General features: G+C 44.9%; 1 protein-coding gene across 1 annotated transcript in view; it reads right to left on the bottom strand.

The window, feature by feature from the left end:
* TRABD2B (TraB domain containing 2B) overlaps window positions 1–1,441 on the bottom strand; it is a 249,270-nt gene extending 247,829 nt beyond the window's left edge. Inside the window, exon 1 of the mRNA XM_027771341.1 lies at window positions 1,370–1,441. Within this exon, the coding sequence (XP_027627142.1) occupies window positions 1,370–1,441 (72 nt within the window). The remainder of the gene's footprint in view (window positions 1–1,369) is intronic.
* Between the last annotated feature and the right edge of the window lie 21,369 nt (window positions 1,442–22,810).

The following is a 22,810-nucleotide window of genomic DNA, read 5'->3' as shown; positions in this document are numbered from 1 at the left end:
CTTTAACTAAAGATTCTCAGCAACATTGTGAGGCAGATTATTTTTTGAGAGGTTTTTGCTATAGGGCGTGTGTGCTTGCCAGAAAGACAGAGACAGAGAGATAGAAAGCGAGAAATTACTCCCTGGGAGGATGGCCACACTGCAATCCCTTCTCCTCCATTCTCCTCTTGGGATCTTGCATACACGTGCATGAGCCTGGTGTGAGTTTAAGCCACCGGGTCTGGGACTCAAACCATGGTTGGCTACATGGGAGTTCAACGACATAGCCATTACGCCAACTGCTGGTCCTGTGAGACAGATTGTATTACTTCCATTTTAAAAATGAGAAAACTGAGTTTCAGAGGGGAACCATGACATGTTAAAGTCACACAGCTGATAGGCAGGGCTGTCTAGTCTTTTCTCCAAAAGACTTGCTCCCTTTAAGACATGAACAGGAAAGCAACTTGGATCTCACCTATCAGCAACCAGACAGGCTGTGGCTTGTGAGCACTGTCCACGCAATCGCCGGGGACACATTTATATCATGGGTGGCCGTTCCTGGGCCATATCTCCCAACCAATTAGGACAGTGGGATTGCCATGTAGGAGACTTTTACCTTTTGCTTCAGCCCAATCTGTGGAGCCCATAGAGGCTCCACTCCTCTATGTAGGATTCAACAAAAGTATGGAAAGGGGAAAAAAAAAAAAAAGAAATGTGATGCTTGAAACAAAATACCCCATCGAGCTGACCACTAAATAGCACTTAGACCCCAAGTATACACACAGCTGCTTTATGTAATGAAGGCTGCGGACCATGTTCCTGGATATAAAATAACAAACCACATATAAAGTTTTACATTGCTGTGTAATTAGCACAGATCTGTGAGTGTGCCAGCCAGCCAGGGCGAGGGAGTAGGGAGGCTGGGACTTCGAGAACAGTGAGCCTCGGAGGAAAGAACACACACTGCAGCACCCAGGAGATAGGAGGATCGATCCCTTCTCCACCACTTTGTAGCCATTGACCTTGGGCAAGTTATTTATCTGTCAAAGAGGGTAATAGGTCTTGTGTGATAGTGGTGGTTTCGCCCTCTTGTCTGGCCCCAGGGACACTTGAAGAGGTCCCTGGATTGTCATATCTGGAGAGGTGCTGCTGGCATCTGGGGGTGGAGGCTGTGCACTGCCCAATATCTTACCGTGCAAAGTGTGGTGCTCCCATACCCCACCCCAAGCACATGAAGCAGAATTATCCCACCCCAAATGCCAGTCCTGCCAACTGAGAAATCCTGCCTTCTAGGGCTGCTATGGGATGATGCAGTCATCACTAATTTTATTGAGCATTTACTATCTGCTAGGACTGTTGTATCACATCATTGAAATGGGCTAACTCTTACCCGTGCATAGCGAATCTCTGAGGCAAGTGCTACCATAAACCTCATTCTGTTGATGACAACACCGAAGTCCATGGACAAAGCGTGCCCAAAGGCACATTCCCACTAAGTAGGGAAGCTGGGATTTGAACCAAGCCAGTGTGACTGCAGAGCCTGCCAGCTTAATGAGTAGTCATGGGGACCTCTGTGAAGAGAGAGAATCCGTTCCTTCATTAATGCAACACATGAGCCACCAGTGCTTCATGCTGAAGCATTGACCTACGAGGTAGGTAGAGTTCCTGCTCACACATGTCATCTAGTCAATGACAAAGAAGAGACACGTAAATCTCTTGAAAGGAGATAGTCTACATGATAGAGAATATCGGGGGAGTGGTGAGAAGGAGCATTTCCAGCAGAGGGCGTAGTCTGGGCAAAGGTTCCAGGGTAGGGAGCCATCTTGGTCTCCTCAGGACACAGAGAGAAGCCCAGTGAAGCTGGGCCTTCACTGAAGGAGGCAATTCTAAGAGAGAACATTAGAGAGATAGGAGGAGCCAAGCGAAGTAAGACTTTGTAAGTCAAGGTAAGGGGTTTGAATTCCAGCTTTACATAGAAGCTACAGGGGGCGGGGGTTAAAGAAGAGTTACGACATCGATTTCTGTTCTTGAAAGATCATTCACTTTTTGGCATGGAGGATGGTGAGCCTTTGAGGAGTTTGGGAAGCCCAGTGAGGATATTAAGACAGTGGGCAAAGGGGATGATGGTGTCCTGGCTCATAGTGGAACTGGAGGAGAGTGAGCAGATTTTGTTCGTGGGAGATAGAGCCAGTGTGACTGTTGTGACCGATACGATGTGGAGGTGAGGGGAAGAGAGGAAATGAGGGTGATGCTGAGGTTTTTGTCTTGTGCGTCTCACTCCATTAACCGAGATGGGGAAGGCTGAGAAGAAGCAGAGTTTGAGGGAGTGGAGGAAAAGAGGTACGGAAAGTCCAGTTCGAGGTCACATGAGGTGTGAGCTGCCCGTGGGATCAGAGGAGGGAGGTGGTGAGAGAGCAGGTTGTGGATGAGGCGCCGAGAAGCAGTCAGGGCTGGGAGAATAAATGTAGGGTCCTTTGCACAGAAACGATCTCTGAAGCCGAGGGTCTATTAGACAGAAGGAGAGAGGGGGTTAGAAAGAAAGAACTGGAGAAGGCCTAGGCTAAGCCCAGGGAAGTCATTTGAAAGAGAAGCAGAAGTAGAAGAAAAACCCGGAGAGAGAGCTATCAAGACATCCCACAGAGCAGGGAAGTGACTGACCACTGGGAGACTGACGCCACATTTCGGTGAACTGTTAGGCGCTGGAACTCAGGTGAACTAGGTTGAAGATAAAGAAAGAGGTGAGGAAGCAGAGACAGCCACTCCAGGCAATTCTTTCTAGAAGTTTCGTGGTAGTGGGTAAAGAAATAGAGTGGTGTAAGAACACAAGTTCAAATGGAAAGACTTTTATGTATTTACTTATTTTTTGCTGTAGGGTACGTGCACTCACTGGAGAGAGACAGAGAGAGATAGAGAGATCAAGTGAGAAATCACCCTCCCACGCCAGAGGGAATGGCTACACCACAATCCCTACTCTGTTCTCCTCTTGGGATTTTGGGCATGCATGCACACATGCCTAGTGTGATTTTCAAGCTCCTGGGCCTAGAACTCAGACCACAGAATCAGCTAGGTAGGATCCAGCCACCTTAATTTCCATGCCACCAGCTGGTCCCCCTAGAAAGACTTTTGAAGCCATGGGTCATATAGCATGTTTGTGGGCTGATGTGAGAGATCTAGCAGAAAGGGAAGAACTTCTGATTCCAGAGAGAGGGGTTCACTGGAGAAGCCCTTGAAAAATCCCAGAAAAAGCAAGAGGTTTGAGATCCAAAGAGACTGGAAGGGCTAATCTTTGCTAGGAGATTTCATCAGTTATCATAGTTATTCACAAGCAGGTGGATGACATCGGGAATCAGGTGGGTGGATAAAGCTGTTCTGGAATTATTACTTCCTTTATTCTCATAGAAAAGATCAGAGCCCTAACCTGGGCCACTGGTCAACCCCTTGTTCTGATCTTTGATCCAAATGGAGCCTTCATTTTAGCCCCAGACTGAGCTCTACCCCACAGACTGAATGTCTAATTCTGTCCAACCTCCTTGGTTTACTGTTAAGAGAGACTCTAGAGAGTACGGAGGGCTCAGTGTAACCCTCCTCTACAGCCTAAAAGAACACTGGAAACAAAGGAGATTTGGCAGCACCTCTATCACAGATGAGGGCCACCTCCAAGATAGGAAGTAGAAAAGGAGTTCTCAGGACAGGTCAGGGGTTTGGTAAGAGTAAATCCACTTGTGGAGAGTGTCATGAAGGAGAGGGCCAAGAACAGGAGGCTATTGACTGACCCAAAAGTTGGGATTCGTTAGAATGAAAATCTCAGGCCGAGGCACAAATGGAGAAATCGCTGAGGCTGGCCATATGGACCTGAAAGCAGAGCTGAATGAAGTGTAGGGGGGTTGAGCAGAGTTACCGGTGGTTCAGCTAAACCTAGGAATGCTCCATGCTCTTCTATTTTTCCCTTTTTTATAGATCCTTCCAGGGCCAGTGTGGTCTGCACAGATTTATACAATTATGTGGTGATCGAGAGTTTATAGCTGTAAAATATATTGCTGTATAGGAAAAGGCTTCACGACTTCCTAGCTCAGTCCTGCCAGACCTCTTTTTCCTCATCTGTGAAGTGACAATGATTGTAATGTATAGCACACGGGATTGTTGTAGGGATAAAAGAAGACAATGGGTGTGCAAGCACTGTGTGTAATGTGAAGGGCTATGAAGGTTGCTTTTGTGTGCATTCTTCATGATACTAAGAAAAGTAGGCCTCAAAAATGTCTCCTGTCCTAGGATAAATACTTGTTTGGTCTTTCCAAAGCTATGAATGTGCACGCATCATCTGCAACGTGGATGCCCCTGGAGGAAGTCAGGAAACGTCCACATCTTGATGGCACCTAGGCCACTCAGTGAACATCTGGGTAGGCTGCACCTCGCACAAGGACGTTCTGCTAAGGAGGCAAGCAGGCAATGGAATTCAGTCCACACTCCCCGTGCCAAGCTGTGTGCCCTAGCAGGGAGCTACATCTGCGTGTGATTCCAACAGGTACCACCTAGGCTAGTAGGGGTCTGGTGGCACCCCACTGGCATGCTTCCTAAAATATTTAGCTCTACTTGGCTTTTGTTTACCAAATCTAGTAATGGGGAATGAAGTGACTTTCTGTGTTCAGTGACTGGTATTCTGTGGTGGTTTTCTGAGATCTCTAGCCTTGTTGGTTTCTCCTCTACTTGAATGACTTACTTTCCTCCCTTCAAACTCATTCTACCCAAATTTACCTCCAGTTTGCTGAATTCGGAATTTGTGCTGAGTCTCTACTTCTTCCATTTTATGTTTGAATCTTATTGCATAGTTGTCCAGACACTGTGATATTTGGTGACACAAAGCTCACTACCACCAGAGGTAGTAAATTCCATGTTTAAGCAGCTCTTATCATTTAGGAATTTCTATATATTGAGCCCACACTTGCCTATCAGTAGCTGATGTATACTAGTCCTGGTTTTCCACCGTTAGGTCCACATGGGGCAAATTTCTATTTTTTTTTAACTTGCCAGAGGGCACATTCACTCACCGGGGCATAGGTATACACGTGTACAAGAGAAAGAGACAGAGACAGAGAGAAAAGAGAGAGAGAGAAAACACGTGCAAGAAAGCACCCCTCATGGAGAATGTTCACACCACAATTCCTTCTTCTCCCTTTCTTCCTCCTCTTGGGGTCTTAGGCATGCAGGCACAGTGCCCAGCATTATTTTTAAGTTGCCAGATCTGAGACTTCAATTCACAGTTGGCCACGTGGGCTCCAGCCGCCTCAACCTCTACGGCACTAGCTGTCTTTCTCTATTTTCCTCATGACAGCTATTCATAAGTTTTGGCACAAGGACCAAGTTATTCTGTGTCTCTTTGCTCTTTTTCCATTCCTTACTTTTTTTTTCATTCTTCTGGTTGCTCTTTTTTTTTTTTATTGAGAAATTTTTGCTATAGGGCATATGTGCTCACCAGAGAGAGAGAGAGAGAGACAGAGAGAGAGACAGAGAGACATAAAGTGAGGGAAATAGCATGCTGCAACCCCTCTCCTTCACTCTCCTCTCAGGATTTTGGGCATGCACACATACATGCCTGGTGTGAAATTCAATCCACCGAGTCTGGGACTCGAACTGTGGTTGACCATGTAGGAGTCCAGCACCTCAACCACTACACTGTCTGCTGGTGCCCTAGTCATCCTTTTAAAAATTCCTTGTACCTAGAAATGACACTGACACTTTACAGTTTTTATAACCATTGATTTCTTAACTCATTCATATAATAGCTATGTGCCCAGAGATCTGAGGCTGAGATGTAAAGTCATTTGTAACAGAGTCTTAGAGCTTCTAAGCTTTTCTCTGATTCTAGATGCATGTCAGATTACTCCACCACAGCTGCCTTCATGCAAAAGCAGTGGCCTTGGAATCCAGGCCACCTCTAAAGAAGCCAAAGCTTTTGCTGACTACCCACGTTTTGCTGCATTTTGCTTTTGCCTCTGAGCTTTTTCTTAATCTGTTCAGAGTGCTTGGTATTCCCAGCTCTTTTTTCTCTTCTCAGATCAGTGGTTCACAGTTTAATTTATTCAATGTTAACCGTTTCCTCATAGGTCCAGACCCCATTCCTCAAGATTCTCCAGTAATACTGCAGCCTGAATAATCGCCACTTCCAGCTTCCACATAAAAAAATCAGCTCAGGACTAAGAGGATTGTCATAAAGGAGGTGGTCACCAAAAAGTTCATAGAGAATACATACTAGGAAAAATATATATACATGATTCCTGGGCCTAGAACTCAGACCACAGAATCAGCTAGGTAGGATCCAGCCACCTTAATTTCCATGCCACCAGCTGGTCCCCCTAGAAAGACTTTTGAAGCCATGGGTCATATAGCACGTTTGTGGGCTGATGTGAGAGATCTAGCAGAAAGGGAAGAACTTCTGATTCCAGAGAGAGGGGTTCACTGGAGAAGCCCTTGAAAAATCCCAGAAAAGGCAAGAGGTTTGAGATCCAAAGAGACTGGAAGGGCTAATCTTTGCTAGGAGATTTCATCAGTTATCATAGTTATTCACAAGCAGGTGGATGACATCGGGAATCAGCTGTTCTGGAATTATTACTTCCTTTATTCTCATAGAAAAAATCAGAGCCCTAACCTGGGCCACTGGTCAACCCCTTGTTCTGATCTTTGATCCAAATGGAGCCTTCATTTTAGCCCCAGACTGAGCTCTACCCCACAGACTGAATGTCTAATTCTGTCCAACCTCCTTGGTTTACTGTTAAGAGAGACTCTAGAGAGTACGGAGGGCTCAGTGTAACCCTCCTCTACAGCCTAAAAGAACACTGGAAACAAAGGAGATTTGGCAGCACCTCTATCACAGATGAGGGCCACCTCCAAGATAGGAAGTAGAAAAGGAGTTCTCAGGACAGGTCAGGGGTTTGGTAAGAGTAAATCCACTTGTGGAGAGTGTCATGAAGGAGAGGGCCAAGAACAGGAGGCTATTGACTGACCCAAAAGTTGGGATTCGTTAGAATGAAAATCTCAGGCCGAGGCACAAATGGAGAAATCGCTGAGGCTGGCCATATGGACCTGAAAGCAGAGCTGAATGAAGTGTAGGGGGGTTGAGCAGAGTTACCGGTGGTTCAGCTAAACCTAGGAATGCTCCATGCTCTTCTATTTTTCCCTTTTTTATAGATCCTTCCAGGGCCAGTGTGGTCTGCACAGATTTATACAATTATGTGGTGATCGAGAGTTTATAGCTGTAAAATATATTGCTGTATAGGAAAAGGCTTCACGACTTCCTAGCTCAGTCCTGCCAGACCTCTTTTTCCTCATCTGTGAAGTGACAATGATTGTAATGTATAGCACACGGGATTGTTGTAGGGATAAAAGAAGACAATGGGTGTGCAAGCACTGTGTGTAATGTGAAGGGCTATGAAGGTTGCTTTTGTGTGCATTCTTCATGATACTAAGAAAAGTAGGCCTCAAAAATGTCTCCTGTCCTAGGATAAATACTTGTTTGGTCTTTCCAAAGCTATGAATGTGCACGCATCATCTGCAACGTGGATGCCCCTGGAGGAAGTCAGGAAACGTCCACATCTTGATGGCACCTAGGCCACTCAGTGAACATCTGGGTAGGCTGCACCTCGCACAAGGACGTTCTGCTAAGGAGGCAAGCAGGCAATGGAATTCAGTCCACACTCCCCGTGCCAAGCTGTGTGCCCTAGCAGGGAGCTACATCTGCGTGTGATTCCAACAGGTACCACCTAGGCTAGTAGGGGTCTGGTGGCACCCCACTGGCATGCTTCCTAAAATATTTAGCTCTACTTGGCTTTTGTTTACCAAATCTAGTAATGGGGAATGAAGTGACTTTCTGTGTTCAGTGACTGGTATTCTGTGGTGGTTTTCTGAGATCTCTAGCCTTGTTGGTTTCTCCTCTACTTGAATGACTTACTTTCCTCCCTTCAAACTCATTCTACCCAAATTTACCTCCAGTTTGCTGAATTCGGAATTTGTGCTGAGTCTCTACTTCTTCCATTTTATGTTTGAATCTTATTGCATAGTTGTCCAGACACTGTGATATTTGGTGACACAAAGCTCACTACCACCAGAGGTAGTAAATTCCATGTTTAAGCAGCTCTTATCATTTAGGAATTTCTATATATTGAGCCCACACTTGCCTATCAGTAGCTGATGTATACTAGTCCTGGTTTTCCACCGTTAGGTCCACATGGGGCAAATTTCTATTTTTTTTTAACTTGCCAGAGGGCACATTCACTCACCGGGGCATAGGTATACACGTGTACAAGAGAAAGAGACAGAGACAGAGAGAAAAGAGAGAGAGAGAAAACACGTGCAAGAAAGCACCCCTCATGGAGAATGTTCACACCACAATTCCTTCTTCTCCCTTTCTTCCTCCTCTTGGGGTCTTAGGCATGCAGGCACAGTGCCCAGCATTATTTTTAAGTTGCCAGATCTGAGACTTCAATTCACAGTTGGCCACGTGGGCTCCAGCCGCCTCAACCTCTACGGCACTAGCTGTCTTTCTCTATTTTCCTCATGACAGCTATTCATAAGTTTTGGCACAAGGACCAAGTTATTCTGTGTCTCTTTGCTCTTTTTCCATTCCTTACTTTTTTTTTTTCATTCTTCTGGTCGCTCTTTTTTTTTTTTTTATTGAGAAATTTTTGCTATAGGGCATATGTGCTCACCAGAGAGAGAGAGAGAGAGACAGAGAGAGAGACAGAGAGACATAAAGTGAGGGAAATAGCATGCTGCAACCCCTCTCCTTCACTCTCCTCTCAGGATTTTGGGCATGCACACATACATGCCTGGTGTGAAATTCAATCCACCGAGTCTGGGACTCGAACTGTGGTTGACCATGTAGGAGTCCAGCACCTCAACCACTACACTGTCTGCTGGTGCCCTAGTCATCCTTTTAAAAATTCCTTGTACCTAGAAATGACACTGACACTTTACAGTTTTTATAACCATTGATTTCTTAACTCATTCATATAATAGCTATGTGCCCAGAGATCTGAGGCTGAGATGTAAAGTCATTTGTAACAGAGTCTTAGAGCTTCTAAGCTTTTCTCTGATTCTAGATGCATGTCAGATTACTCCACCACAGCTGCCTTCATGCAAAAGCAGTGGCCTTGGAATCCAGGCCACCTCTAAAGAAGCCAAAGCTTTTGCTGACTACCCACGTTTTGCTGCATTTTGCTTTTGCCTCTGAGCTTTTTCTTAATCTGTTCAGAGTGCTTGGTATTCCCAGCTCTTTTTTCTCTTCTCAGATCAGTGGTTCACAGTTTAATTTATTCAATGTTAACCGTTTCCTCATAGGTCCAGACCCCATTCCTCAAGATTCTCCAGTAATACTGCAGCCTGAATAATCGCCACTTCCAGCTTCCACATAAAAAAATCAGCTCAGGACTAAGAGGATTGTCATAAAGGAGGTGGTCACCAAAAAGTTCATAGAGAATACATACTAGGAAAAATATATATACATGATTTTTTTTTTTTGAGAGAGAGATTTTTGCTATAGGGCATGTGCACTCGCCAGAGAGACAGAGAGACAGAAAGCAAGAAATCACTCCCCCATGGGGATAGTCACACAGCAATCCCTTCTTCTCCATTTTCCTCTGGGGATTTTGGGCATGCATACACACCTGCCCAGCGTGAGTTTCAAGCTGCTGGGTCCAGGACTTGAACCGTGATCAACTACAGCAACATAACCATTACACCATGTGCTGGTCCCTATACATAAATTTCAAAAATCTTTAACACCAAAATAAACTTGTCATTGAATTCTATCTTGAACTATTTAATTAATTTATTTATTTATTGCTATAGAGTGCATGAACTTACCACAGAGAGAGGGAAGGTGAGAAGTCATCCCCCCTCCCCTCCCCCCCCAGAAGATGGCCATGCCACAATCTCTTCTTTATTCTCTCAGAATTTTGGTCAAACATGCCACATGCCCTGGAACATTTCTTCAAACTGCTGGTCTGATACTTGAAGGGTGGAATTAGCTATGTGGTATCCAGTGCCTTAACCACAATGCCACCTGCTGGTCCTTTAATGAACGTTTTGGAGTCCTGTCATACACGGGGGAAGAGTGTGGTTAGACTTCACGAGGGTGAAGACCACATCCAGGCCTTTCATTGAGCATCATGTGTAACCCATGTGCATAGCAGCTGCTCCAACTAGCTGCTCTGACGAGTTGGTAGTACACTGGCACACTTAGGTGTGCGGCATTTAACAATGTCCCAGAGTTCAGCTGCTCACCTCCTCAAGGCCATTAGTCTTGCCAGTTTTTGTAATTACTACAGCCCTAGTGAATGTGAAGTGGTATCTCATTATGGGTTTCATTTGCGTTTCCCTAATGACTAATGATGTTGAACATCTTTTCATGTACTTAGTCGCCATTGTTGTGTATTTTCATTAGTAAAGGCTTTGTTCCAATCTTTTGCTTATTTATATCAAGTTTCTGGCTTTTTACTATTGGGCTGTGATGGTTCTTTATATGTTCTATTCTTTCTTAAATATAGTTTTATAAATAATTTTCTGCTGGTCTAAGTCCTATATTTTCATTTTTTCCCATTATTTTTTGAAGAGCAAATGTTTTGATTTTGAAGGAATCTAATTTATCCCTCGTTTTTCTTTTATCATTTGTATTTTGTGTTCCTTTAGGAAATCATGAAGAGTTTCTCTTTGTTTTAGCTAGAGGTTTTATGGTTTTAGATTTTCCATTGAAGTCAGCGATTCATTTTTAGTTATGAAATAAGGGTCAAGGACAGCAGGCAGGACTCCTCCTCTCTCTCTCCATTCTCTCCCACCTCCTCTTCCTCTCCTTTTCCCTCAGACCTCTCCCTCATCTTTTCTCCTTTTCCTTCTCTTACTCTTCCTTCTTTTTTGCAAATGGTTCCCCATTGTCCCAGTACCATCTATTGAAAAATTACTTTTTGTATAGAATTGTCTTGGCACCTTTATCAAAAATCATTTGGGGCATGGGACCAGCAGATGGTATAATGGCTATGTTGCTGGACTCCCATGTCAACCATGGTTTGAGTCCTGGACCCGGTGGCTTAAACTCACACCGGGCACATGTGTGTGCATGCCTGCCCAGGATCCCGAGAGGAGAATGGGGGAGAAGGGACTTCAGCATGGCCATCCACCATGGTGGGTGATGTCTCTCTGTCTCTCTCTGTCTTTCTGGTGAGCACACACGCCCTATAGCAAAAACCTCTCATGAAAAAAAATAATAATTTGGAGGACTGCAGGTGGCATGGATATTAAGGTGGCTGGATCCCACATGTTTCAATTCCTGGACCTGGGAACTTGAAAAATATGTTGGGTGCATATACATGGGTGCCCCCAAATCTGTGAGAATGGAGGAGAAGGGATTGTGGTGTGGCCATCTCCCCTGGGGGGTGATTTTTCACTTTCTCTCTCTCTCTCTCTGGAGAGCACACATGCCCTATAGCAAAAACTTTGGCAAAACTTAAAAAAATCAGTTTGTTATGTATGTGTGGGCCTAGATTTGGACTCTAATGACACACATATCTACAGTCACACCACCGTACTGTCCTTGTTACTATAGCCTTATACTTAGTCGAGAAACCTGGTAGTGTAAGTCTTCTAATTTTGTTCTTCGTTTTCGAGTTTCTTTGGCTATCAAGACATTTACATTTTTTATACAAATTTTTAGAATTGACTTGTCAATGTCTGTAAAAATGCCTGCTGGAATTTTGATTGACATGACAATGAATCTGTAGATCAATCAGGGAGAATTTATAACTTAATATTGAATCTTATATTCCCTAAGCTTGGTTTATTTCTCCTAAGATTTTCTTTAACTTCTCTCAGCAATATTTTTAGGTATTAAGTGGACAAACTTGCACAGCTTTCATAAAATATTCTGGAAGTATTTCATAATTTTTAATAGTCTTAGAGATGGCATTTAAACATTTTACCTGTCTGGGACCAGCAGATGGCTGGTAATGGTTACATTGCTGGACTCACACAAAGTCAACCACAGTTTGAGTCCCAGACCTGGAGGCTTCAAACTCATGCTGGACGCATGTGTATGCATGCCCAAAATCCTGAGAGGAGATTGGAAGAGAATTTCAGCGTGGCTATCCCCTCTGGGTGGGGTGATTTCTTACTTTCTGTCTCTCCGGCGAGTGCATGTGCCTTATAGCAAAAATCTCTCTAAAAAAATTTTTTTTACCTCTCTACTCTCTGAGCGGTGATCTTCCAGATTGCTTCACACCTCAACTCCACAATGTTGCAATAAACCTCCTTGTAATATTCTCTTACGAACCTCAATTGGCTTTCGGGGATATGCATACCAGGGACTCAAGAGCTGAATTAAAGACCATGCGTACACTTCATTTGACCAGTGACCAGGAACGTTCCTCGGATCTTTCTTCCAGACCATGACTGCACCACTCCATCCCCTGCCAGTCTGAGAGTTTCCGCACCCTGCCAGTATCCAGCTTTCTACTTTTTAATTACATAAGGTGATCTCTCATTGTGGGTTAACTTGCATTTATTTCTTTGATTACTAATAAAAATTTTTAGTAATAAATAGCAGCTCTATGCTTTTTCTCCTTTTGGGTTTTCTCTTCTGAAATTGCCTATGTATGCATACCACTTACTTTTGTCATGAGTTCTCTTTTTCCGGTTGATTTGTTGAAGTTCTTTCTAGAATTCTAGCATTTTTTAAATGTTAGACTCTTGTCTATTTTAGACACTGTAAATATCTTCTATTTCTTATTTATTTATTTATTTTTCATATTGTCCTTCATTGAAGAGGAATTTTTTTAAAAAATTTTAAATAATGCAATCAGGGCCATCTGTGTTGGCCCAGGTGGTGGCAGGCTGCCATACAGTGCTAGAAGCCACATGGCAGACTGTGGGTTCCAATCCTGGGCTGACTTGAAGCATACCTAGTAAGCAGGTGTAAGTGTGTGCCCAAGATCCTGACCAGCTGAGGCTGGGGAGAGGAGGTCTAAGTGTGATCAGATACTGACCAAGGGGCCTGGCTCTCTCTCTTATACTCTCTCATGAAAGAAAGAAAGCAAACTCTTTCTTTTTTTAAAAAAAAAATGAGTGGAATGGAATGGAATTTGTCTTTTCTTCCTTATTTTTTGTGCTTTTCATGTTTTGTGTGAGAAAGTCTTCCCCATTTCTAAGTCATAGATACATTTCTACATAGTCTATAACTTTGTATTTTCTTAATGACTTTATTATTCTTCCACTAACTATATATATTTTTGTCTTTCACATTTGTTCTTTTAATCTACATAATACCACCTTTGTACATGGTGTTAAGTCAGGGATCCAGGGTGCTGGATGGTGCGGAGGTAAAAAGCAGCATTGCACGAGGTCAACCCTGGAAGGGTTTCGGGCTTGCATCCAGAGACCTCCCTGAGTAAGCTGAGCATGCACTTGCCCATGACCTGGGGCTATCTGAGGCCCCGGGGTGGATTACAACATCCAGATCTTGTTTGGATGCTCTCTCTTTATCTCATGAAAGAAAGAAAGAAACTTTTTTTCAAAAAAAATTAATCAATTTTATTTTTTTTCTAGTTTTTTTTTTCCTCTTTTACACACAATGAGCTAGTTTTCCCAACATAACCTACTTAAGAGTCTCCTATAGTGGGTTGCTTTGCCATGTTACTTCTATTGAATGCAAGCCTAAGTGGAATAACCAAGGACAGCTTGTTAAGGCACTACCAGGTTAAAGAAATCAATAAGGGTAGTTGGGGCACTAAGTACTAGCAGTGGTCTCAACCCACTAGGCTGAGGGCAAGAGAGGGGGAAGTGACTGTCAAAACCCAGAGACTGCTGTAGCTCTTGTTCTGGTCTTTGGAACAGGAACACAGCCTGGGTCTACCTGCAGCTTGCAGAGAGAGAGCTCTGCATAATTACCCTCTACCTCCAGCCTCCCCCCAGGGACTCCCAACAGGGAATCACAGTGCAATCCAGTGGGATTAATGCAATGCCAGAGGTCAGCCTCTCAGAGTGGGGAGGGAAGGGTGGAGACACAAACCAGAGGGGCAAACAGAAATTTAGTGTACCATACGTGGGTGTGTGAGGGTATGTTCTGTAGTGGTGGCACCTCTCTACTGCTGTGTCAATATTAAGTGTTCATTGCCACAACTTTGTAGTATAGCAATACCAGGAAGAGTAACTTCTTCCCTCTTCTTTTATATTTTTTAAAGCTTTTAGGAAGGGAGGGAGTAAGGAAGAGAATGAGAGAGAGAAAGGGGCTTTGAGGGGTGGGTGAAGGGAAAGAAGGGAGAGAAGGAAAAAAGAGACAAAGGAATGGGCGGAGTGGAGGAGCCCTGAAAGACCGTCTAGTCCAGCCCTTCATTCTAAAGATGAACAGTCCAAATACATAGTCCCAGATCTGGAACTAGAAATTCTGTCTCCTGATATTTGGTTTTTAGGTTAATTGCATTTGTATTTTTCCACGTACATTATAGAAAAAGCATACTGAGTTCTCAAAAAATCAACTAGAATTTTTAAAAATGTATATTTTTCTATGAACAACAGAGACAGAGACAGAAAGAGGAAAAGACGGCACACCCAACAGGGTTGCAATGCCATGATACACCCTGGCCCTCAGCCAACCCTGGTTTGTGGGCATGCATGTGCTCAGTATGCTTGGGGAGGTCTCTGGACTTGAACTAGGAATCTTCCCAAATGGGATTGATTGCCTCACAAAGCATCACATTTTACTGCTGTGCACCATATGGCCTTTCTTCTTGAATCTTGATTGACCTTGTGTTAAATGTATATATTGATTTTGGAGAAAGGACACGCTTTTAATATTAAATCAGCCCATTTATAAGAAGAAATGTCTGTCTACTTATTTACATCGTCTTCTGGGTCCCATATTAGTATTATCAATTACTTGTATTGAATGCAAGCCTGAGTGGAATAACCGAGGCCAGCTTGATAAGGCACTTCCAGGTTAAAGAAACAAATAAGGGTAGTTGGGGCACGAAGTAGTAGCAGTGGGGAAGCTCTTATGCTTCCCTTATCCTTATCCTTATAGATAGGGGTCTATGGTAGTCTTAGCGGAATTAATTTCTAGATAGCCTCTAGTTGTGACCATACAAATGGTACAGATATTTAGTGATGCTATCTGTATATGGGTGGGCTCTGGGTTGGGTGCTATGGATTCAGTAGGAATGTGACATGATCTCTGGTCTCACAGAGCTGACTACAAAGACGACATCACACATGTAAACAGACAAATATACGACCATACATGAGCGCTCTGCGGCAAAGGCCCAGCTCTCCACCCTGGCCCTCTGCCCTCCCTATGTCTTTTCTCAGTGCTCTGTGTCGCTGCGCTTAGGAAGATCCCAGCCAGATGTCAGGAGACAGGATTCTAGTTCCAGATCTCAGTCTATCTAGCCAGATCTTTCACAATTAGAATGAAGGGCTGGACTAGACAATCTTTTAAGGGCTCTTCAACTCCATCCACCTTTTTTTGTCTCTTTTCTCCCCTTCTTTCTATCTGTTCTCTTTCCTGCCACTCACTCCTCAATCTCTCTCTCTCTCTCTTTTTTCCTTCCTCTGTCTCTTCCTTCTTTTTCTTCCATTTTTCCTTCTTACATGATTGAATATGAAAAAAAGGAACAGCATTATTTGGGGAAGAAACACGGCTGTGTCTAGTTCTGTGTGGTGTTGGGATATGCAGGCCACAATGTCCATGGTGGTAGAACATGCGGGTGTGGCTCTCAGGAGAGTCCATGGTAGAGAGGTATAGTTAGGAGATTCTTCTTAAAGACGTGGTGTGAAGACCATTTAGGAAGAGTCTAGACAGTCAGAAAAGAAGAGGACTAAGAATGAAACCTGCAAGACTGAGCCATTTCAAATGAAGCAAGAGAGGGGAAAAGGTCTTCCAGAGAAGTTCGCTACAAGTTTGATGTTATAGGTTTTAATCTCTTATGAAGGCAATTGGAAGGAAGTTTAATGAATGACTTGTATCAATCCTTAGAATTTTTCTTACATCATTCTCAGTATGAAAAAAAAAAAACCTGGTTGTGTCAATGACCTTCTATGATCTCAAAAATGTCATACTCACATTTCATGTTTTGTTAAGAAGATATTGTAGCAAGCCAATTCTTTGCTAGTTGCCTCAGTTTCTTCATCTGTAAACTGGGCATAATGAGACTTCCTGGGTGAGACAGTGATGAGGATGAAACTAGATTCTGGAAAAGTAAAGAAATTTCTATAGAATGAGAAAATCCTAGTACTATCCTCTACAAGTGTACTAAGGGTTAAATTTGTTTTCTGTCTTTGACCTTTCCCCCCATCAGTGATTAGCTTTTTTGTAAACCCGTGTTCATTCCATTCTCACATAGCTCTTCTTTCTGTCCCAGTTGCTCTGGGTTCCCCACACCCACCAGTGGGAAGATTAGAAAGATACCATCTGCTGATTAATAAACAGACACGTATTCCTTCATAAGTGATTGGATCAGAGTGTCTCCTGATGTCCTCACTCTGAGTGTTCGTACATTCCACCACATACTCGCTTATCTCAGTCACACCAGAGGCCCTATGGCTGGGATGAATCCCGTCTGAAGTGACCACCCTTCCTGTGTGCTGCCATGTGTGTGAGCTTAGCTGACATGGACCCCAGCCGCCTCCTCAGAACAGAGCTGACTCCTGGGGACCACTTCTTGGGCCCCGATCAGTGAGGGCTGACAGTCAAGGGTGGGACTTCTGTCAGGCCCCCTCTGCATGTTCAGCACTAGGGTTGAGGGGGTGTATGGTGACAAAAATAAACCAGGAGACTGGACCCTAACTCCTCAGAGGCAAAGAGAATAGCAGGGCATGGTGGCAGGTTTGGGGTAAAAGCTTGGGGCCGATTTTTATTTATTTTGACCAGATTTGGGATCCAGCTGCCCACCACTCCCCCAAATGAATTAATACTCTGCTTTCCAGATCCAAAAATCTCTCCAGGCCCTCTGAGCTTATTGACTTCGTTGGCTCCCTGCTCACACTAAAGCATGTTTATTTCTTTGGGAGTTGCACGCTCTCGTGTTCACAGGGCTTGGCCAGGGCCTTGGTCTGTCTTCCACCGAGTGGAGATGAAGAGCTGCAGATTTCCCCGGGCTCCAAAGCCATCTCCCTTGCATTCTTTATCCTCCAGCTGGGTGTCCCTGAGACATTAAAAAATGGAGGGAAGATTGCTTTTTCTTTGTGTGTGTGTGTGTGTGTGTGTGTGTGTGTATTTAAAGAGATGTTAAAGAAACAGAATGAAGCACCAAGCCAAGAGGAGTCATTCTCTGCCCAACAGTTCATAGGAGCAAACAATCGTATTGTGAGAAGGACACCCACACTGATAAGTTTACGTGACAGTTCCATTTCCAGAAGGCACACTCAGGTCCACCAAGTTAAAAGTGCTTATCTAAAGTCTTACAGAAAGTCCGGACTAGAGTTAAAATCTATGTGCTTTCTTTCAATCTAGCTTCCGCCCTACTGCGGGGAGGATTTAGGGCAGACTGAGGAGGACATGTGGCCCAATAGGGCTGGGCACTCACCTGGGAAAGAGACAGAGCTCCAACCTTGGGTCATTCTCTTCAGGGCCTGAGGGTGAGGCTCAGGGCAGTCTTCTTGCTCTATGTTTTAGTCTCTTTTTCTGGTTGGTTGGGCTTTTTCAGAAGTGCTATCATCAATATAACAGGGCCAATCTGGGGTGGCAACTAGGGGCTGTGTCTGGTAGTCTGTCTGGCCTTCCCAGACCAGCTCTAAATGGCACCACTAAAAGCAGGGTCTGGAAGCCAGTAGGTGTTAAGTAGATACTGGTATCACAGATGGAATGTGGACGTTAAGGTCAGACAGGCCTAAATTCAGAACCAAATCTATTTCTAGTTGCGCCAATTTATGCACACTACTTTCTGAGGCTCAGTTTCCAAATTTGATTTTCACACCAACTCACACGAAGAAGGCATATTAGAAAACCAAGAGTCAGAGGGATGGAGTGGTGCCCCAGTGAAATCCAGTTCTCATGAAGGGGATGGGTCATGGCCAGTTTAGCATGTATGCCTGGCATGTCTCAGGGTGACTGGGCAGGGCCTACCACGGTGATCACCATGTGGGATCCAGCTTCTCCTAAGCAATGGCTTGGAGCCCTTTTAAGATCTCTTGTATGTGCCTTATGAGTTTCCTGAGTTAGGCAAGGGAATTCTTCCCGCTTTAAAGATAAGACACTGAGGCATAGAGAGGGAGAGGAACAGTGTGCCCAGGTTGCCCAAGAAGGCGTTGGTGGTGGGGCCAGGTCTCAGTCCAGATCTCCTGGCTCCCAGCTCAGGACTCTCTCACTGCTTGTGTTTGCTGGGCCCAGCCAAGCACAGGGAGGGCATCCTGCCCTGAGGTGCTGCTCTTCTCCACCAGCCTCACCCCTCTCACTGGGGAAGCATTGCCCTATGTCCTGCCAGACAGCTTTGTTGCCCAACTCGTGGGCAGGAGCCAAGCCTGGCAGCCTTTGGTGGGCGTCCAAATCAAGTTGCTCTTTCCTGGACTGAGTTTAGCATGCAGCATAGCTTCATCATCCAAATATGTCCTGCCAGACAAGCCTCAGCTGCTGGCCGGCGGGGCACTTGGCGGCCCGAGAGAGCTTGGCGCTAATTGGGCCCAGCCGACATAAATCATGGCTCTTGTTAAGAAGTCCAGCCATTCTCTGGCAGGAGAGGGGTGAGAGGTAGGGAAGGAGAAGAGCCTCCCACTGAGGGGTTGAATCTGGAAAGGGTCCAGTGACCTTATGCCCAAAGCACTCTGGCTCTCTTTGTCCATCTGAAGAGTGACGTGGATGGACCCAATGATCTCTGATGGTTCGTGCCAAACTGTAGAGCTGTCCTGTCACTTTTGTGTGTGCGACATTGTTTTGCCTTTTTGTATAGAGTGCCATCAGGTACAGGTATCGTTATCTTCTGTGATGTACTAGGCTAATGTTGCCTGATCTGGGAGGTCAGAAACAGTCCTCCCCATGACGGAAAGAACTCCCAAGGACTGTGGTGACATCTAGATCCTTTGTAAGAGAAGGCCTAGATTCCTCCTGAAACTCCAGAATGAGCCCCCCTCTGGAAGGGGAAGGTTTCTCAGCTAAGCTGGGTCACTTACTGACAGATGGGTGAGAGAAAACTTGTCACGTCCATCCTGTCTTAAGAGCAGGTTTGGGTTGGAAACAATGTTTAGTTGGTTAGGAAGAAACTGGTGATAGTTGGGTCAATCTTACAGCTTCCGACTTGGCTAAGCAAGCATCCGCCCAATCACTGTGCGTTCATTAGCCCGTTCCCTCCACACTCACAGTTGAGGACCAGGAGCTACGTGCTAAGTCCTGTGTTAGGTGCTGGGAATATCCATGAAATCAACTCAGTTGCTGCCTTCTTCGGAGTCACAGTCTACTGAGAAGACACACTTTGTCCTGATAATAAGAGTGTGATACATCCTGTACAAAGATATCTACAGATCCTCTGAGTACAGGGTAAGAAGTCCGGAACTCTGACAGCTGGGAAAAAAGGCAGACAGGCTTCCCAGAGAAGGTGGCATCTCAGCAGAGCCCGGGAGGATAACCGAGAGCACTGCAGAGGACAGTGAGAGGAGACAGCATGAGCAGAAACTGCACAGAGGGACAGCAGGTGGCTGGATTCCACATGGCTGACTGCATGGTTTGGGTCCAAGCTTGGAAATCATGCTGTGTGTGTGTGAGTGCATGCCCAGAATCCTGAGAAGAGAAGAGATTGCAGTGTGGCAATCCCCCAGGGAGTGATATCTCTCTCTCCCTCTCATGAGCGCATGTGCCTTATGGCAAAAACAAAAAACAAAAACGCTGAACAGAAATCCAAAAGTGATGCCACCATGGGAGAAGAGCAAACACAATCACACACCGTGTAATGAAATTTCAGTCAGGGTCACATTGTATATACAAGGGAAGTCCTAGAAGAGTGTAGTGGATCTGGAAAATTCCTATTGCCTAGTATCACTGAAGCCATCGTAATGTATCACAAAGCATTACCACCGTGATGCTGGTGTAACAAACTTACTGCAATACCATTTGTATCAAAGACTAGCCCATACTATTATGAGCAGTCCATAATACTTGATAAGGATAATAAATGACAAGGCTGATCTATGTATATACTGTAATAACACTTTCATCATATTTTTGTTTTGTTTTATTTTAGAGATTTTTGCTACAGATCACACCGGAATCCCCTGTCTTCCATTCTCCTCTCAGGATCTCGAGCACGCACGCACATGCACCCAGCATGAGTTTTAAGCTGCTGGTCTGAAGCTTGAACCACAGTCAACTATGTGGGAGTCTGGTGACATAATCCTTAAGCCATCTGCTGGTCCCTCATCATTATTTTAAAAAAGACTTTAGAACAGGACGCCATGCTATTCCAGCAGCAGCCTCATACAGCTCCTGTTTACGGCATCCCTTGATTACACCACGTTCTTTTGTGCTTGATTTAATCTCAAGTTGTTTTATTCATCGGTGTGGTCCTTCCAGTGGGACAAGATGCAGCGAAAGAAGACAGCCATATTATCCTGATCCTGCATAGGCCTAGGCCAATGTGGGCGTGTCTTAGTTTTTAACCAAAAATGTTTAACAATAAAACAAGTTAAAATTGTAAAAATAAGAGTTTTGAGAATAAGGACATAAAGGAAAATATATTGTTGTACAGCTGTACAATGCATTTATGTTTCAGGAAGTATTATGACAAAAGAGTAAAAAGTTAAAAATTTTAAAAGGTTTATTAAATAAAAAGGTTACAGTAAGGCAAGATCATTTATCACTGAATAGAGAAAAAGCGTTTTAGTGTAAGTTTAGTGTGGCCTAAGGAGATGGTGTTTATAAAGTCAGCAGACGTGTACGGTAATGTCCTAGGCCTTCACGTGCACTCACTGCTCACTCTCTGATTCTGCCAGAGCAACTTCCAGTGCTGCAAGCTCCATTCACGGTAGGTGTCCTATACAGGGACATCTTCAAATCTTTTATATTATATTTTACTCTGCACGCACAAAAAATTCACCATTGAGTTACAGCGGCCTGCAGTATTCAGTAGTGTAACATCTGTGCAGGGGTGTAGTCTAGGAGCAACACGGGCTGTCACATAAAGCCTACGTGTGCAGCAGGCTCTACCACCTAGGTTTGTGCACACACCCTGTGCTGTTCACACGACGATCAGATCGTATTGCCTAACAGTGCGTTTCTCAGGATGTATCCTCATCACTTAGGGATGCATAGCTGTTGTTCCAAGTAGCTTGAGGAAGGATGCTGGCCAGGGTGGGTGGGGGAGTAGAATGAAGGCCAGACTTGTGAGTGAGGCTTGGTAGATGCAGACCATGTTCCATATAGGAGAGACTTGTTTGTTCCAGTGTTTCTTTCTCTGTTTTAGAGAGGTTTTGGGTGTGTGTGCTCTCTGGAGAGACTGAGAGAGAGAAAGTGGCAGATCACCCCCTTGGGGGATGGCCACACTGCAATCCTTCTCCAGTCTCCTCTCAGGATTTTGGGCATGCATGCACACAAGCCCAATGTGTGTTTTAAGCTGTCAGATCTGAGACTTGAACTGCGGTTTGTAGTGGGAATTCAGTGCCTTAACCACTATACCACCTGCTAGTCTCTATTGTTTGTTTCTAAACAGCTCCCAACCATGCCTTTTTATCAGAATCTCTGGGAACACATTTACCAAATACCAATAGCCAGTGTCCACCCCCAGATCCTGATTTAGCTGGTTGGGTAAGGGCCAGGAATCTTCATTTTAAAACAGGATCCCCAGGTAATTCTGATGTAACTGGCTAACAGTGTGCCACTTTTTAAAAGTGTAAGTGGCTGGTAAATGCAATGGAGAGAAATAAAACAGAGGAGGGAGCCGGAGAATGCTGGGGAAGAGAGTGTGGTCAGGAAGAGAAGACCTAAAGAAGAGAAGGAAGGAGCCATGGTAGATCTGGGTGAAGAAAACAGCTCTAGGTGGAGAAAACAGCTGATGCAAAGGTCCTGCGGCGGGCTGGCTGAGGTGCTGAAGGAAGACCAGGAGCCCAGTGTTCCTGGAACAGAGGAGATAAGGTAATGGGGGCAGGCTGTTGTTCAGGGTGTCTACCTGGCCTTTCTGAAACACCAGTTTGGTCTAACTTGTAGCCCTCTGGTGAGGTAGCCCTCTGGTGAAGTGGCAGGCCTAGAGAAGGCACACTTTAGCAGATGCTGCTGCGCTGTGTCCCTCTTTCGCACCAGGCTCTGAATTGGCTGTGGGGCTGCTGGTGCAGAGGAACACGGCGATGAGCGGAAGGGAGGTTCTATGTGCCCAGGGGTCTCACAGGCAGAGGCACAGACTCATGCAGTCCTTTCCTGCAGAGGGCGGACGCTACTGTGCTGACTCCAGCTACAACAGAAACCTCAGTCGCAGTCCGAGATTGCTGTGGAGAAAGGTGGGCATGAGACTGAGCAGCCTGGAGTTGAAGGGCTGAGCAGGCACAGCAGGTAGGGACGCGCCCACAGAAGCAGAACTGGTGCATTGCTGAGATGGGACCAGAATGGGTCAGTGTGGTTCAGGGAAGACAGCATGGCAGTGGGGGAGTCAGAGAGGCCTGGGCTTCGAACTTGGCTCAGCCTTGGCATTTGAGACCAGTTGGGATAGGAGGGGCTTTTTGAGTCTCTCTGTTCTCAATTTCCCCATCTTTTCCATGGGATTAATCACTGCTCTGAATATCAGCTGTGAAAATGAAAGAAGTAACACGTGGTCACATGTCTATGGGTCCGGGGCTTGGTGGAAGTTAGCCTCCATTGCTCTGAGCGCAATATGGTTTGTTTTTC

This window comes from Tupaia chinensis, unplaced genomic scaffold, assembly GCF_000334495.1.
Source record: "Tupaia chinensis unplaced genomic scaffold, TupChi_1.0 Scaffold000207_1, whole genome shotgun sequence".
Classification (NCBI taxonomy): Eukaryota; Metazoa; Chordata; class Mammalia; order Scandentia; family Tupaiidae; genus Tupaia; species Tupaia belangeri.
This window is presented reverse-complemented; position numbering and strand designations above follow the sequence as displayed.